This window comes from Chinchilla lanigera, unplaced genomic scaffold (genome assembly GCF_000276665.1).
Source record: "Chinchilla lanigera isolate Chin_1 unplaced genomic scaffold, ChiLan1.0 scaffold00015, whole genome shotgun sequence".
Lineage (NCBI taxonomy): Eukaryota > Metazoa > Chordata > Mammalia > Rodentia > Chinchillidae > Chinchilla > Chinchilla lanigera.
In genome coordinates, this window is record NW_004955416.1 from 778,047 (window position 1) to 796,177 (window position 18,131).

The 18,131-nt window shown below is 43.7% G+C and overlaps 1 protein-coding gene across 1 annotated transcript in view; it reads right to left on the reverse strand.

The window, feature by feature from the left end:
- Ryr3 (ryanodine receptor 3) overlaps positions 1-18,131 on the reverse strand; it is a 547,606-nt gene that overhangs the window by 65,541 nt on the left and 463,934 nt on the right. The window contains exons 65-67 of the mRNA XM_005381167.2: positions 11,007-11,137; positions 7,082-7,402; positions 4,602-4,842 (exon numbers count right to left, since the gene is read on the reverse strand). Coding sequence (XP_005381224.1) covers positions 4,602-4,842; positions 7,082-7,402; positions 11,007-11,137 — 693 coding nt within the window. The remainder of the gene's footprint in view (positions 1-4,601; positions 4,843-7,081; positions 7,403-11,006; positions 11,138-18,131) is intronic.

Consider the following 18,131-nt stretch of genomic DNA (forward strand, 5'->3'; position numbering starts at 1 on the left):
CCAACAACAAAACCTCTTGAACAGTTAGACTCAGAGCTTCCAGGACGGCAAACACACTGATGTGCTGGGAGGGCTGCGCACATGGTGGCGGGGGGATGGGGGGCATCTCTGTGTATTTCGTATGCAGCTCTTCCAATTGGAGTTCTTGAGTTCTTTCTCACATACCAGTAATCACAACTAAAATGCTTTCCTGACTCCTACAACTCATTCTAAGGAGCGAGTCATGGGGACCTCTGAATTCATCACGGTCCAGCAAGTGTCAGTGGCTTGCATACTCCCTTTGTGGCTGATGTCTGAAGTGGGGACAGCCTTGTGGGACTGACCTTCAAACTGTGGGGCCTTTTTATGGTTTGTGTCTGCATGTGCCCCCAAATCCTCATGCAGTCAGGGGCAGGCTTTTAGAGTTTACGATTGATTCATGGGTGTGAGAGCTACACCCGCCCTGGGGCAAATAGTTTGCATATGTAAGGGAGACAAAGAGGCTGCCTACCTGCTCTCCTCCATTTTGCTCTTGTTGCTTTTGCTCTCTTCTGCTGCCATGAACTGTTTGCCCTCTGTCACGTGCCACCCTACCCTGGAGCCAGCCGAGTATGGACTGAAACCTCCACAGACAGTGAGCTAAATAAAACTTTCCTTCCTTAATTTTGGGCATCAGGTATTTTGTCTCAGCAATGAGAGCAAAGTAACCAAGACAGGTCTGCACTAATGTTGGGTAACTCGTGTCAGAATTAACTTAGATTCTGGGTACGTAGTTGGTATTGATATAGAGAATCAGTGGGAAAAAAAATACAAAAACAGTTTTGGAGGAAAACAAACACCAAAACCTATACAGAGGATAAGGGTTTTCTTCCATACCATATCCTAAGATTGAATGGAAATATCTGTGCTCATCCTGCAAATATCCTTTGTGATTTTGGGACCTACAGTCCCAAAGCCTTCATCATTTCTCAAATAATGATTTAATTGTTATTATGGTGTGTTATGGTTGAGATCTAAAATGTCTTCCAATGTCGCATGTGTTTAGAAGATGACTGGACCATGTGGTGCTATAGTTGACTTGTTGTTAGGAGGTGGGGCCTTGTTAGAGGTGGTCACTGGGTGTATGACCTGGAAGGGGAATTTTTGTCTCTGACTCTTCCCTTCTCACCCTGCTTCCTGGCTGCCATGGATGGAGCAAGTTGCCCTCCTCTATGCCCCTCTGCCATCCTGTCTCTGTCTTGGAGCCAGCTAATCATGGACTAAAACTGTGAGTGAAAATAAACCTCTCTTCCTTGAGGTCATGATTGCTGGCTATTCATACCAGTGACAGGAAAGTGACGTGGCTGATTTAAACTTCATACACCAAATGAACATATTGGGCTTGTGCAAAGTGAATTATACAGACATTTTCTGACACTACATAAATTCACTTTATTTTGACATTGGAGCCTTTCAACTTTTAAAGTTCTATAAAACAGGAGGGATGCAGCTACGTCCAGGCAGAGGATGTGAACATCACCTCAGGCAAATGGAGCCAGTGTGAAGGATGAAGAGCAAGAGGGGCGACTTGGGCTAAACATCATGAAGCACTGAAGTTGGGGAACAGGCTTGAGGGAAAGGAGTAGCAATTTGGGTAAGCTCATTATACTGTGTTCTTTGCCACCTCTTCTTCCTGAATGATGCCCATACATTAGAATAGAGACAGATACCGTGAAGTATCTCAGTTTTAAATCTCATGTCATCAGAGTGTACCAATTGCCCACTAATCTCAGCCACTCCTCTTCACTGAGTGAGTGTTAAGTTTCTGCCTCATGAGTATCTCCCCAACAGTCTCAATTCTCAGTCATTTCAATAAATATGTTCATCATTTTCCTAACACCATCGCTTTTCAGGTCACTGTTTTTTTTCTCCATTTGCCTTGGTATAAAATCACAGGGTCATTACCAATAACTGCAACCCCCTCCCAACATCATCATATTAAATTCATGTGTCTCACTCTTTGACCACTACTTTCTATCTGTACTCTGACTCTACTGGGACCAACAATCTTTTGATCCTTTGCCTGTCCACGGACATTAGCCTCCTATGTCCTCACTGCCCTTAGCATCTAGCTTAAATTGCATGTTTATTAATGTAGAATAATGATTAATAGAAGTGGGAAGGGTTGAGAGGAGAAAGATGGATAAAGAGAGACTGGATTTAATCAGGGTGTACTTTACATATGTGTTGAAATATGGAACTGAACCCAATTAATATGTATAATCAATGCAAGTTAGTAAGAATGGAAAGAAAAATATTACACGTTCAGTCTTTATAGCTGGTCCCTTACACCTCAACTCCCTAACCCATTTGTGTTGCACTCACTTTGCAAAACTTCAGTCCTGGTCAAAAGCAACTCTCTTCCTACTCTAATCCTATATATGGAGCTGAACTTGGCTGGAGAAAAGACAACCTGCTGATAGGTCTCACTTTAAATTCAAAGCACTGGTCTCAAGCAGGGCTCTAAAGACACATTACATTTCCACTCTTCCATTCTTCCTGGCAACTGCCTCATACCTCCTACATATCTTCTCCCCATCTTCTCCCCCAGCTGAGAAAACAGAAGTAATCAGAAAAAGACGGTTACAGATCATCCCCCTTCTGTCTTGATACAGACAAACAGACAGACAGACAGACAGACAGACACACACACACACACACACACACACATCTTTACCACTATCATTAGCACACACACTGCTCTCCTGCTTGTGATTCTATAAGAACTATGGAAGGCTGACCCTTTGCTCAGAGACACTGCTTTAGAACTTCTCTTACTCTGATACCCTAGCTTCACCTCTCACCTTACTTACCAGCAGCACATGGAATATGCACCCATTCTTTCCTCAGCTTTGGGAAGCCGGTGCCCAGGACACGGCATTCTATTGGTTTTTCTCCCGTCTCTCGTTGCTCTTTCACAGTCTCATTTGCTGGCTCTTCTCTTTCTGCCTGAACTCTTTGTGTTTGGGAGGAGAACGGCTCAGTCCTGGGAACTGTTCTCCACTCCCTCCACCCTTTATTTCATCTAGCCTCAAAGTCCTTACAGACTGTAATGTTGAAGTTGATAACTCCAAAGTTCCCCAGGGCTCTCCATTGAGTTCTGGACTCATCTATTCAACTGCCCACTCAGTGCTTTCATTTTTATATTGAATAGGCAGTTAAATTTAGCATGTCTGGAAGTGATCTCCTCCTCATCCCCTCAAAAAACCAGAAAAACCGTGTATCCACAATCTTTTCCAATACAGTATGCTGAAAACCTTATACTTCTACTTGTTCAGACCCAAACTCCTAGAATTATCTTTGATTCTCTTCTTTTCTTTCATTTCCAATCTGGAAATTCTAAGGGCTTTGCCTTCAAAATAGAAGCAGAATTTGACAACTTCTGTCAATTTTTAATGCTACCACCATGGCTTTTGCCACTATCAACTTTCTTTTAAAAAATTATGGTAAAATACATATAACATAAAATTTACCATTACTAACATTTAGTACATTCACAGTGTTGTACAATTTCTATCAATTTCCCATTTCAGAACATTTTCACCACTCAAGGAAATTCCTCAATCCCATTAACCAGTCATTTCTCATTTCTGTCTTCTCCCTCCAGCACCGGCACAGTTAATGTGCTCTCTGCCTCTATGGATCACCGTCTCTTGACAAGGATGTTGTGATGTTGTGAGTTTCTCAGCTGGCCTTTCCACTTCCTTGTCCACCCACCCTTACTAAAGTATCCCAAGAGTCAACTGCATCATGGCACACATGTGCTTTACCCTCCACTGGCTCACCTTACCAGAGTAGAGTCAGAGTCCTCACAGTGGCCTTCAAGGCCTTAGGCTTCTCACCCCATTATCCTTTCCTGGGTCCCCCCTGCCCTCCCATCCCTTATTCTGTTCTGGTCTCCTTGTGATTCCCTTGAGTATCTCAAACACATCCCTTCCTTAGGACTTTCCCAACTAGATCACTCTTGGGGATCTTTACTTCACTCTTTAGTAAAATAAATTGTCCCTCTCTGTGACATCCTTGCCCCAGATCTTTGTGTTTCCTATCTCATTTCCCTCAGGTCTTTGCTCAAATGTTGCTTTCTCAGTAACACCTTGTTACAAAAGCACTATGCCATCCTGCTTCAGCACTCCTAATTCTCCTTAGCCTCATATATATAATTTATTTACATGTTCCCCTAATCCCAGAATGAAAGCTTCTCAGGCCAGAGAGCTAGTCCATTCTCTGTATTCCTATTCTCCAGGGATAGAACAGTGCCAGACATACAACCAAGTCATGTCCCTTGGATAAATGTGAGAATGAACAACAGAAGGGCCGAAGCAGGTCACCACTACTTTTATTTGACCAACTCCCTCTGTCCCATGGCAGCTTGGACCTTGCCTGCCACACTCACACAGAATCACTGGCCAGAGAAAGCACTGTCCATAGGTTCTGCCCCCAGGATTACTGGGGGGACTGGCTGTGACAGCTGTGATTTCCCTTCATCTCACCATTCATGCAATCCAACACAACCTTTCCGTTCATTTCTGTTGCCCAGATTTGCCTTGGGAAGGGGCTTGGTGGGCCTCTGAGGCTTCCTGTACCTGTTGTTGTCCACATAGCGGATTAGCATAGGGTAGAAGGCATAGAGATCTCTGCAGAGGATGGCAAACTCATCCAGGATGAGCAGCTCTGCCTCCTGGGTGTCCCCTTTGCCGTCAGCTTTCAGCTGTTCCTCCTCCTGCACGGTCTTGACAGCCTTCTTTTTTAACTTCTCCAGAGTGGGGATGAAGTGGCTTCTCAGCAGGTCAGGCCTGGCTTTGCTGATGATCGGCTGGGCGAACACTGCATTTACAGACAAAGGGCCTCCCCTCAGTTTTTGTCTCACAACAAGGTTTGGGCTTTCTAGCTGCGTGTGATGCCCCTAGCAGAAGCCTCTTTTTCCTTGGAACCAGCACTGTGTCGAGCCACTGTAGGTGCTCAGTACATGTTTTCTGTTAGGTGATGGGCAGGCCAGTGCCCTGATCTGATCATTAATAACATGCTCAGACCATGGACTGAACTGCCATACTGCACCCCATGAATATGCAGTTGCCGATGTAAAAAATTTAAAAACGTAAAAAATTTAAAAATCAGTGTTAGCATATATCTATATATATGTGTGCACAATATACGCACACATACATGTTCTGGTTATTTTATAGAAAAATCTGTTAAACATACAACAACCCAACCAAAGTTCTCAATCTTCTACATGTGAGACCCGCCAACCTACTGCCTCTGGGCCTCCGTGGAGGCACGTAATTCTGCTATCAGCGAAGCACGAGCAGAGAGGCCAAGCTGTCTCTCCAAGTGGAAAAGCAGAAACAAGTGATCAGTGGGGCTACAATTCTGGTCTTTCTCAAAGAGAAAGATGAAACCTACATGTCTTTCCCTACTTCTTATGTCAGAAAGGGAGTATATTATTGTGAAATAAACTGATGTAATAGGATATTCTGAAGATTAAAAATAAGAGGAATTAGAAGAAAAAAGTGAAATAAATTGAGTCATAGCCAAGCACAGTGTTACACACCATATAACCCAGAATTCTGGGAGGTCGAGACCTAGCAACTCAGCTGGGTTTGGGAACATAGCACAGCTGAAGGCCCTGAGTCAATCTCCAGTACCCTTCCCCTCCCCCCATCCCGCACCAGGAAAAAAGAGTCATGAACCACTGACAATGCACACTTCAGTGTGTATTGTGTATTTCAAAGTTTCTACAGTTTGGGGCATTTTGACCTGAAACAGCCTACATTCCAGTAACTTTTAAAAACACCTTGTCCATTCTTTTCTTTTTTCTTTTTTCTTTTTTTAACAAGTGTTAGAAAGAGAATAAGGGAGCTTTCTAAGAGATGTTACCTGAGAAGTTGTAACTAGCCAGCCCTCACTGAGCTGAAATCAGAATATCTGTACCTGATGCAGGCAGTCTGAGATTAGATGACTATTTAAAATTGATTTAATAGAGTCACCAGGAATTAAGTAACCCAACTGAATACGACTCAGATTTGCCTTTGGAATAAGAGGCCAAATTTCAATTTCAGTGCCGTTCACAGTGACACGTCTCCTCTGCAGAGATAAGGAGCCCGTTTTGAGCCTCTGCCTCTCCTGGATTCAGACCTACACAATGGATCTCTTCCAAAGAGTTGCCTTATGGTTAACAATATTATTTAAAGCTGATGGGTAGGAAGGGACATTTATTCTAGTTACTCATCTGTCCAGAGAGGCCTACATTATCCAGCAGCTACCAGAACCAAAGATACGTATAATTTTGATCTCAGTGCAAACTCTAATGTGGGCTCACAGTTGCAGTAGTTTATTGGGCTTTTTTCCCTCTTTTTCTCTGTAGACCTGTATAACTTCCTGCATGTGGTAGACTTTTAATGAATGCTATTAGCCAATTTTCCTTTCCTGAAGCACCCTCAAAAAAGGACAAGTTTTGAAAAAGAATCTATTTCTTGTTGTCAGGAAACCATGAATTTCCAGGCATGGTGGCACATGCCTTTAATCCCCCCCCAGCTACATGGAAGGCTGAGGCAAGAGGATTGTAACTTCAAGGCCAACCTTGAAGTTGGACAAGATTGGTACATTGGAGTCATTATAATGACCTTTAGAAATTATCTACATGTACAGTAATTGGTCCTTGGATTGGAATAAAAATTTGAGATTGTAACTTCAAGGCCAACCCATCTTGAGATGGGAGAGAGTTTTATACATGTGGAAAGTGCACAGGGATGACAATTACTATAAGAGGAAAAGGAGTTCTTATGTACCAAAATCAAATTAAGCAATGACTATTAGAATGGAGGGGAGTTGATCAAGAAGGTCTTCCTGGAGATTCCAGGGGGGTGTGTTGGCAGGGAAGTGGGGCAAGAGTGTTTGCTTCAGGAAACTCTTCAGGGGAACATGCCTCTGCTGTTTACTGTTAAACAATGGGAGGTTTGAAGAGAGAATAGCACTTGGGGGAAAGCATCATGGAATTAACAAGGGATGCAGAGACTTTGGCTAGTTGCCCTGGGCCAGACCTGCGGAGAAAAGGCTCTGGTACCTGCAATCCGCTTCATCCAAGAGGCCTCATCAATGCCTAGGTTGTTGTTGATTATTTTCAGGATGTTGCCCAGGATGAGGCTGAGGTGTTCAGAGGTGACCTTGGTGCAGCAGGGCCCTGTGCTGGGAGGCAGGTTCTCAGGTCCCCGCTCCCACCAGTAGGACAGGTAGTTGCAGAGCATGGGTAAGATCACCTCGATGACGTGGGGCATCTCCGTGTACCGGGCCCCGGACTCAGCCAGCTCGTTGATTTCCTTCATGAGGCCATCCAGCTGGGGAATGTCAGGACACATCTCTTCCACCGTGTCTGGCATCCCTAGAACTGACCAAGAGGTACAGGGAGAAGAACAGCACAATGGGAGAAACCTCTTCTCCTTCTGCCCACCCTTCCTTTGGACTTCAGATATGTATAAATTTCCACCCAGAGCCTCAGAGGAGGGAAGATGGATGTAGAATAGTATTGGTCTTCTAGTAGTCTGTGTAGACTGTAGTTGCCAGAGGCTGTGTATATCCCTAGGTGTCATATTGAGATTTAAACACCTACACATCACAAACAAAATAATTTTATACATACACCCTCAGAGTACATAGGTAAAGACAGAGAGATCAGTCTTTCTACCTGGAGGCCAGGTACACAGAAAAACACCAACTGCCTCACGTGGAACTGAAATTTACAATTTTGTGCTGTCTGATTATACATGAGAAGGCACAGGTGTGTGTGGATATTTCAGTGTCACATGGACAGTACATCATAACAGACACTGTTTTTTCTGCCTAAGACAAACATGGGGTTGCACAAGGTTGGTACATTGGAGTCATTATAATGACCTTTAGAAATTATCTACATGTACAGTAATTGGTCCTTGGATTGGAATAAAAATTTGAGATTCAGAACTTTAAATTTGAGGTTCTGAACTTTAAATGCTACATACTAATGCACAGAATATAGAATGAACCTTGCTGAGTTGGCTACCAAAAAGCAGTCTCAGCAGCATCCTGTTAGAATTAGACAACATACTATTGAGTGAATCATTCAGAATACAGTGTTCTCTCATCAGCTAGAACAGATCAGTGGTTCTCAGAGTGGGAGCCTGCCACAAGCAGAAGCAGGAGCAGCAGCAGCAGCAGCAGCAGCAGCAGCAGCAGCAGCATCTCCTAGGACAATAGTGGCAAACCTATGGTGGGTGCTCTGCAGCAAGCTGTTTGCATCATTGAAAGCTCTAAAAGGTTTGCCATTACAGAGTCCTAGGAATGTGTAGAAATACAAGTTCGTGGGCCTCATTCCAGGTCTACTAAATTAGAAACTCAGAAACAGGGCTCAGCAATATTTAACAAACCTTGTAAGTGATTCTGATGCACATTAGCATATGAGAACCACTGGGTTTGATTCTGTTTTATTCACCTAGCAGCTTTTCTCTCAAGAAGACAGCACCAGAAAGCATCACCTCTGCTTGCAGTACAGGTAGATGGTTTACACTGATGGAATTGGACCTCTTTTCCCAGTGGTTGATTATTCTGATCAGGCATGGAAGGGAAGGGCACTGGTTGGTGGTAGGATGTTTTCATCGACCTAATACTCTGATTAACATACATAACCACAGATTTAATCTAGTTTCAACTAATTGGCATATAACAGTATTAAACCTTTTCTAGGCACACCTTAATTTTTAGGTGAGTCAGATAATACTCCAGGTTCTTGCAGGGCATTGGAAACGCTAATATGAGTAACTCCTGGCAAAGCACAGAGTCAGTTAACAGAGATGTCCAACTGACTGAAAGCTTGTTAAATTAGTTCACACAGGATTTCTAAAACATGCCACCATTTGTCACCCTATACCCCCCATATCCCTCAGGCTTTGCACTTTGTAATGAATGAAGCTTACCTCCTTATGGCCCATTCGGCCATCAGTCATTCTCCAGGTAAGCCTGCTTAGCCCAGAATACATATCCATGCATATACTACTTTTCAAGATTCATGCACACGGCCAGAACTCAATTTGCCGTTAAATTAATGATGAAAAACAAGGGTTCAGAGGACCTGGGCACTGAGTTCCACAGGTGTCATTGAAGAATAAGGGACCATGTCATGTCTAATCACAACCTAACCTCTTTTCTTCCTTCAGAATATGCAACGATTGATACTTCTTTATTTATTAATATGCCTTACTAAATCAAGTGCAGTGGTATGTAGACTATACAGCAAGAAGAAACTTTCAGGAAAGAGTGCAAGAGAAGAGAGGTATTCCCCTCGTGCACTCCCAAGGCCAGCTATCTTTGTCACCTCCTCATGTGCCCCGCTACTGAGCCTCCAAGAAATGAAAAGCAGTGCAGGTTTCTCCCTCTCCAGGGGTGCAGCCCTGTATGGTGGTGACACAGAAGCAGATACACCTTTTCTCAAGTCACAATTGGAGCAGAATAAATGCATAAACATCCAGAACTGTCATGACTGGGCCTGGTATCCCTGTGGATTTGTGAATTACAGGGGCTGGCCTTTGTCATTTCTCAACTTTACCAAAGCCTGCTCTGTAGTTCAGCACCCATTTTAGCATCTGGTTGTGACTTATTTGAAGTCATATGTGGGCAGAGAAAAGTAAAGTTGGAAATACCCAAAGGGTGCTGCTGAGGCTGAGGGGTGGAGGAAAAGTTAGCTGCTGTATTTCACATGGGACTTTGGAAAGTTGAGGCATCTTGGTAATGTTTCTCTCTGGGCCCCCTCTAAGAACACTGGTTTCCTCTGTATTCTAGCCCAGAAAGAGTTTTATTGGCATCCCTGTCTAAACTGTCCTGGTAATCATTTCTGGGGGCAATGTTCTGTCCTTGTGGGAAGCAACAAGAAGTGAGTGGGAATGAAACTGCCACGGGTTAGCACTTTCCATTCGCAAATAAAAACAACAGGAGTGACAAAAAGCGTGGCATAAATCTTTCTGTCTGGAAGTGTTCTCCCTTAGGACTCTTGACAGTTTGAGAAAGGGGGGTGGAAATAAATGGAATTGCTATGATGTTCAGGCGTCTACTGGTTTTAAGAAAAATTATGCTGCTGAATAGGATGGATTTTATTTTAAAATGGCTAACTATAATTTTTTTCTCTTATACTTTGAGTCCAGCAGTTTGCTAATTTTTGATTCATATTCCATCAAATCATTGTAACTCTTTCTAATTGGTGTCTAAGCTTTGCTAAATTAGACTCCCACTGAAGAGTTTCTATTCAGTTCCATTGCCCTTAAACAGGACTAGAGTTAATTCAGACATGTGGACTTTTTTCATGGTCAAGAAACAGGCTTACACCCTGTCTTGGATTTTAGTACTAGTGTGTACTGATTGTGTATTCCAGTAAAACCTTACAAAAGTATGTTGGGGGCCATATCTACCCTGGGCTATAGTTTGTCAAACCCTATTACGAAACTTAATGTGTCAGTGTTCTTGTTAAGGAATTCTTTTTCTTGTTTAGTTTCAATTCTTTTGGTGCTTTTCTGTCTGCTCTTTCATGAAGAAGAGAATATACGGTCCAAAGCCTTAGAAGCCAGCCTTTCCTTAAATACTATAATTAGGTATTCCTGTGAATGTTCTTCTCTGATGACACTGGAGAGGGGCTGAGAGAAAGGACACACATTCCCAGGTACAGAAGAGAATCTGAGACCTAGAACAGACAAGAGACCCTAGGATAATAGGCTGGAATGGATTTAGAAGTCAACTACCCTGTCTCCTCATTCTACAGAAGAGGGAACAAAGTCTAATGATAACAGAATTTTGTATGTTCTCATTTTTCCAGTAAGTGGAAGACATGATCTCCAAACTCTGACCTCCTGGCCCCTCTCATGTAAAACAACGGGGCCGCAGGGCAGCTGCTCCATGCCTGTGCCGCCTTCCTGGCCACCTTTCTCTCAGCACATGAAATGGGCTGGTGATCTCTGTGAGAAGATACTTACTAGATCTCTCTCTGGGGGTTTTGGTGTTGAAGACTGAGAGAGGATTATAGCGGTTAAGGGTGGGCTCCAGGAATGCCACTGGTATGGCAGCCGCCAGTGAAGCCAGACATTCTCCAAGGGCAGGGCGTTGCCTGGAAGCAAAGAAATCCATTTAGAGGTGGTGCCACTCACGCTGGCCCTAAATATTGGGGGGTCGGGCCCCTCTCCCAGAATGTCTCAGGCTAATTCACTATAGCTCACGTCACTGGATGTCCTCAAGCTCAGCACGGCTGCATGCACTTTTCCTCCCCCTCGTCTTTCTCCTGACATGACTGGTTTACAATGGTTGTGGTCCTTGGGACCTCAGTCTTAACTGACTAAAGTGACAGAACACACTGTGTACCTCTGTCCTTCTCTCCCAGGATATATGAGAGCAAATTCTACCAGTATTCAACTTGAGTTTGGTTCACCCTGTTCTCCAAAGGCATTGAAATTTTCTGTACAATTTCTCTGTGTCTATTCTCTGCTGTGGATGGAACCTATAAGCACTAGTGGGACTGGCAGAAAATAGGCCAAAGCATCCATAAGACACAGACACAAAATAAAAGACCCGCTTTGCAGTAGAAATAATAGGTCCTAAAGCATTTTGCTAGATTTAAAGGAGAGACTTCTAATACCTTTACTCCTCTTTTTCTCTTTCACAGATAACACGGTGTGTACTGTCTATAAAGTTTGGCTTTTAGGTCTTTCTGTGAATTAAGTGAACAAACAAAACCAAACACTCTGGATTCCTGGTGCAGATCTTAAGTTCTCTGCCTGAGCAGACCTGTCTTTGCACAGTAAGCAACCATATGTGAAAGGCACAAGCTGTAGACTGGTTAAAGCAGACTCAGACTGAAAGAATACTTCTCTTCCCCAGACCTGGGGTTGGCTGTGAGGCTGGCTTTCCGTAGTAATCATCTACTACTAGGAAGACCATACAGTGACGCTGCTGATGCAAAGGGCCTTTGCGGGGCTGGCATCTGTTCGTTATTTATGAATGAGAGACGAGAGCCATCTGTTCCCCACCCATTAACATCTGAGGCAGCCATAGTCATCGACATTCAATTGCAGACAGATTACACACCCGTCCTGTGAATAACACATGTGATGTCAGGTCCCAAATAAAGGGAATTTTTTTTTTGTCGAAGAAACCAATAACATGAGTCCTTTTTTAAACCATGATACAGATAGTAAATGAAAATACAGACAATAAGTTCATAATTGTTATGGTTTGGGTCTAAAATGTTCCCCAAAAGTTCGTATGTTACAGGTCTGGTCACTAGTCTGTGGCACTACTGGGAAGTGGTGGCACTTTTAAGAGGTGGGGTGAGTAGAAGGGAAGCGTGGCTTGAAGGGGATAATGAGGCCTTGGCCTCTTCTTTTCTCTGTCTCTGCTTCCCAGCTGCCATGAGGAAGTAGTCTCCTGCGCCACATGCCCTGCCATGCTGACGTGCCCAGTGCCTTGGGCCAGGGACTGAAGTCTTTGAAACCATGAGCCAAAATAACCCTTTTATTCTTCTAAGTTGTCTGGCTTGGAAGCTGTCTCAGTTACTTTCCTCTTGCTGCTGAGACAAAGTACCCGACACCCAAAAGTAAGGCAGGAAAGGTTTATTTAGCTCACAGTTTGTGGAGGTTTCAGTCTGTAACCAGCCGGCTCCAGGGCAGGGTGGCACGGCACAGGGGAAATGCTTCAAATTGGCAGAAGACAGCAAAAGCAACAAGAGCCAAAAAAGGGGGGAAAGCAAGCCTCTTTTCGTCCCTCATATTGTATGCCGCCATCTGCCCACACCGTCTCTGTGCCCTCCTCTTCCATAAGCTCAGGATGTTTACAAAGTGAGGACCACTGCCCCTTGCTAAGTCACTTAGTTAAACTTCTAAACTTCTCAAGCTGAAACAATATATCAACCATTACAACCCACCCCGCTTCAACCAGATACATTTCTTTAAACTGGTCTCCAGATATAAAGACATGCTTATTCTTATCATTTCACAACTTGAACATTAGAACAGAGGATTAACAATCCTTAAGAATCAGTATTAAGTCTATCAACATCATATTACATTAAAATCATAGCATTTTGCCCCTGGCCCCCCAAAGACTCATGTACATCCCTTTTGCAAAACGGTATTTAGTCCATCTGCAAGAGTTGCCAAAGTCCTAACAGTTTCAGCATTGCTGAAAAGTCCAAGTCCCAAATCTGCTCTAAGATGTAAGGCAAACTCTTTGCTGCAAGCCCCTGTACAAAGGAAAAGTTAAACACTTCCAACATTCAATGGCACAAAATAAGCATCCTCATCCTATGCAAGAGGAGGGCACGGAGACAGTATGAGTGCTACACCTGTCCTAAGGGGTGGTAGCCTGCTCACAATATAAGGGAGGAAGGAGGCTTGCTCTTTTCCCCTTTTGCTCTTCTTGCTTTTGCTGTCTTCTGCGACCTTGAACTGTTGCCCCTGTGCCATACCACCCTGCCCTGGAGCCAGCTGATTATGGACTGAAACATTCACAAACTGTGAGCTAAATGAACCTTTCCTTCCTTAATTTTGGGTGTCGGGTACTTTGTCTCAGCAAGGAGAGAAAAGTAACCAAGACAGGTATTTTTTCACAGTGACAAAAAGCTGACCAATATAGTAATAGAGTCAGATGGGGCTTCAGTGTTCAAGGCCAGCTCACACCTCTTTCTTCCTTCTCTATAACTTATCACTTCCAATTGAGCACTGGTGGCATCTGCTATCTTAGTCCCTTGGGGCTGAGGATGTGAGGGGGATGTTACAGGACCAGCATGGAGACAACTGTCCGCTGGAGAAGGTGCCGTTGTGCCCTTGCAGACAAGAGCCAGTGCTTACCCTACTACTGCAAGTCTGGGGAAACAGAAAGGCTTTCAAAAATCAGGGTTCAATTTTCCACCAAGATCTGTATCCGAGACTTTGTTTAATTACATTTCACTGCGATAAGAGCCAACAGTTTTGGAAGCACCTAAAAGCCAGAATGTCAAAGCATAGATTTTCTGAAGGCAGATAACCAGCATTCATTATGGGAGAACTTAGGTAAGCTGTTTCTTCACTAAGGAGTAAGCCATATGGTCTTAACCTTAACTGTGCTCCTCCAGATGGAGAAAGTCTTTTCTCATTAAATGCAGAGCAAAGGTTGCACTGTGTTCTACACAGAACACTGAAGCAATGTGATTAAAAGAGCCCTCATATTTTTTTGTGGGCTAATCATAAGGATTAGCTATAACCTGTAACTTTATTAAATAGAGAAATAGACACATTTGCATTGAATTAAAAATGTGATCTAAACTGACTTTGAACAAAATGAGCAGATAAGATGATCTGGGGTAGAATCAGGACTGCAGTACCTGCGGGAATATGGCTCTGCTTGCGATGCAAGGCTAACCTGCGGGACCAGAGAGAGGCAGGAGGGAGAGGGCAGCGGAGCTGACAGAAAGTTGTGTGTTCCTTGGAAAACCCACCCAGGCTTCATTCAAGTTACTAAATTTATGTAAAAAGTGATCTTCTAAATTGCTTTATAGGAAAATTAATATATGTGGCTTTGTTCCTCGTCTTCTTAGGCTTGGCTTTTAGGGAAACAGCCAACAGCTTCACTGGCATTTGATCAGATTACTTTAAAATCAGTCCCCAGCAAACAGCAGTGGGTTAATGGGTCCTTGGTCAGGTTCCCTCCTAGCTGATGGCAGTCTTGCCCTTTCGAAGCAGGTTTGATTACTGAAGTCCCCCTATCCATGTCAGATCAAAAGGCAGAGAACAACCCTTGGAACAAACAAATCCTGCTGTGCCACGTGCACTGACACTGCCCTGGGGCCCTCTGGCGGAGCATGCGCAGTGAAGGCGAGGGAGGCTGCAGACTGCTGAGACCCCATTCACTTGGGCCTGATTGTCCTGCCTTTCACTCTCATCCCCTTTCCTGGTTCTTCTCTATTTCCCTTCTTTTTGGGAAGCACAAGATGGAGGGCAGGCCTTTAACTTCAGCCCTCAGAGGCTACAGGCCAGTGAAAGTTTCCACACACCAGAAACAGGACCCAGAAGGGACTGTGATTTCTGGGTAACAGCTTCCACAGAGGCCAGTGAGGAGGAAGACTGTTTCTTCTCTTCAGTATTTCTTTTAGGGAAAGAAAGTAAGGGGATAAATTTTGATGGATAAAGAAATACCACAGGGAGGACATGGATGAAAAAAATCTAAGGGAAAATAAGGAATGACGAGAGGTAAGATCTCAAATCTGATACCAAATTTCTGTGGCACAGGATAGGGACCTAGGAAAGGGTTCTGAACTGTGTTGGTGCCAAGTTGCTCCATTCTTTTCTTTCTTTCTTTTCCTTTTACCGAAATTAAATGCACAATCTCATGAAAGTGGGTCCGGAAAGTTAGTCAGCTACAAAGGCAAGGCTTCAGGGCAGAGGATAGTCCACCAGCCTCACTTCTCCAGGGCTGCGTTGCCTGGGGCATGGCCCTGTCCTCTCTGATATTAATTACTGACAAATCTGAGTCTTACCAGCTCAACAGGACATTTTCTAGTTCAGGGCACACAATGATGCTAATTAGCTGTTCAGACAAGAAAGATAAACAACAGCTCTCCCGGCCTAGCTGCTAAAGCTGTTGTGCAAAAGTAAAGCCCAGAAGTCTGCCAATTAATGCTTCTGAATGTGAAAATACCAGAGTGGATGGCCCTGGCTTCCATGCCTAAGAAGGGAGTGCATTAAGCAAACATCTGTTAATATAATGCTTGTCTGGTCCTTAGTGCCCCCCAGAGGGCAGTGTGGGGGTAAGCCAGGCTTCTAGGCAGGGGAGGGGATATAGAAGACAGCTCTATAGCAACCAATCTATTTAGAGTTTATCACTGATAGGGAACCTCTTTGTTTTTCTTCAGTTCTTATTGTCTAGTACAGTGTTTTTCACATAAGAGATGCTTGGTCCGTGGTGCTAGGTTGAAGAGGCTTCAGTTTGTAGTTCAGCATTTATTACTTTCTAATTTATCAAGTAGCCAGCTCTCCTTATCAATTTCTCAATTTTATTTCCATAGATTTCAATGGAAATAGATCTCTCAAATGCCTATTGTCAGGAACAATGGCAAAGATAAAGATAAAGTCATTTGAAAGTTCTATTGTGGTAGCCCTCCCCCACGTGTTGGGGTGGGAACTTTTTACAATGTACTGATATCAGCCTCTTGTGTATGCATATGCAGTTCTGATGTAATTCTCTAACATAAATCATACCCAACCAGACTGTAGAATGTTAATGTCTACCCAACTGGATAGTAAAATGTTAGTGTATGCCCATGTAAGGGAAAGAAAGATACAAAAATTGTGTAAAAGGGTGCAACTATGCCATGTTTGATGCTCAGCCTTTGGATATGAATCCACCAAATCAGTGGCAGCTGGAATAAAGCTCCTTCCTGGGCAAAAGGACTTGGTGCCCTTTCTCTCTACACAAAAATCCTGCCACTCTATTGTCTGTATTCCAGAGGATGCTAAAGGAAGGAAATGACATCTTTATGGTTTGTGTCTGGGTGTCCCCCCCAAAGTCATATGCATTCATGGGGCAGGCTTCTAGAGTTTGATTGATTCATGGTCCAATGTTGGGATTATGGGTGTGAGTGCTACACCCGCTCTGGGGTGGGTAGTTTGCATACAATGAAAGGGAGGGAAAGAGGCTGCTTGCTGCTGCCCCTCCCTTTTTGTGCTGTTGGTGCTTTTACTGTTTTCCACAGCCATGAACTGTTGCCCTCTGCCATGTGCCACTCTGCCTTGGAACCAGCCAAGTATGGACTGAAACCACCACAAACTGTGAGCTAAATAAACTTTTCCTGCCTTAATTCTGGGTGTCAGGTGTTTTGTCTCAGAAATGAGAGAAAAGTAACCAAGACAGACATGTAGTACAGGAGTGGAAAATACAGTGAGGGTATGGATGATGCAATCCTAGATAGCAGTTTTAACAGCATCAAAAATGGTTAGTCAAAGGGGAGGATTAAAAGTGATGAGCCAGCAAAACATAGCCTCTCTAGGACCTGGAAAATGACAACTTTAGTGAAGAGAAAAAGAGTAGATATCCAGGAATTGGGAGGGAGCTGGCAGGAAAACTAGATACTACAGAGAAGCCTGAGAAACAAAGCATCATACAGCAAAAAAGAATGACGTAGTTGGGAAAGGAACCTTGGCTCCTGGGGAGGGGGACCTGTCTCTGCTAACACAAGGCAAATCTAAAGACAGATGGTAGCCACAGGGAGAAACAATGTACTAGGTTGTCAGCACCAGCCCTCTGAAAGGCCCAGTAGTTATTAACTGCAAGATGGTGCAGGGTTTTACTCTGAATCCTTCCTCGTGGCAGGATGGTGTTGGAGAAAAAAACTCAGTGCAGTATCTACCATATTTGAGAGTGTTTAATTAGGGGACATTTGGGAAGCCATTTAACTAGGGGCCATTTAGGGAAAGGATTGTTTAAAATTGAGTTATGGAACCAATTGTAGTTCAGGGTTTGGTGTAACTCTACCACAATGACTAGGTGGGAGGTGGCCCCACTGTCTACATTCACCCCAGAACTCAGTGGTCGGTTTGCTTTCCCCATCTGCCATTGTGATATGCCCAGGCTTGGATGCCTGCCACAAACTGAGGAGCCTCTGGAGCAGGGAGTATGTGTCACAAACATAAAGGCTGTTAAAGCTAGGTAGAGAAAGCCACAAACTGGTATGCGCAGGACACAGAAAATGGGAATGACTGCTGTGACTACTGCTGATCAACTACATCCAGCATGAAAGGCAGGTGCAGGATTAAGGATTTGCACACAAAAACAGAAGTACAGAAACAAAATAGGACTTAGCAGAGACTCACTACCGTATCTAAGACTTCAACACTACAAACCTGGAAAGAAATCATTCATTCACACACAAGGAGGAAATGTTTGGACTCATTTCCTTTTTTCTTCTTCATTGTTTTTTTTGGGGTTTTGGGTTCTTCTCTTTTTTATTTTGTCTGGTTTTATAATAGAAATAACAATAATAATAGAAAATAATATAGAACAATTCCCTTGGGCTGAAGAAGGGCAGATACACACTGACTAAAAGATTTACCAATTTTGAGGCTGAATTTATGGGG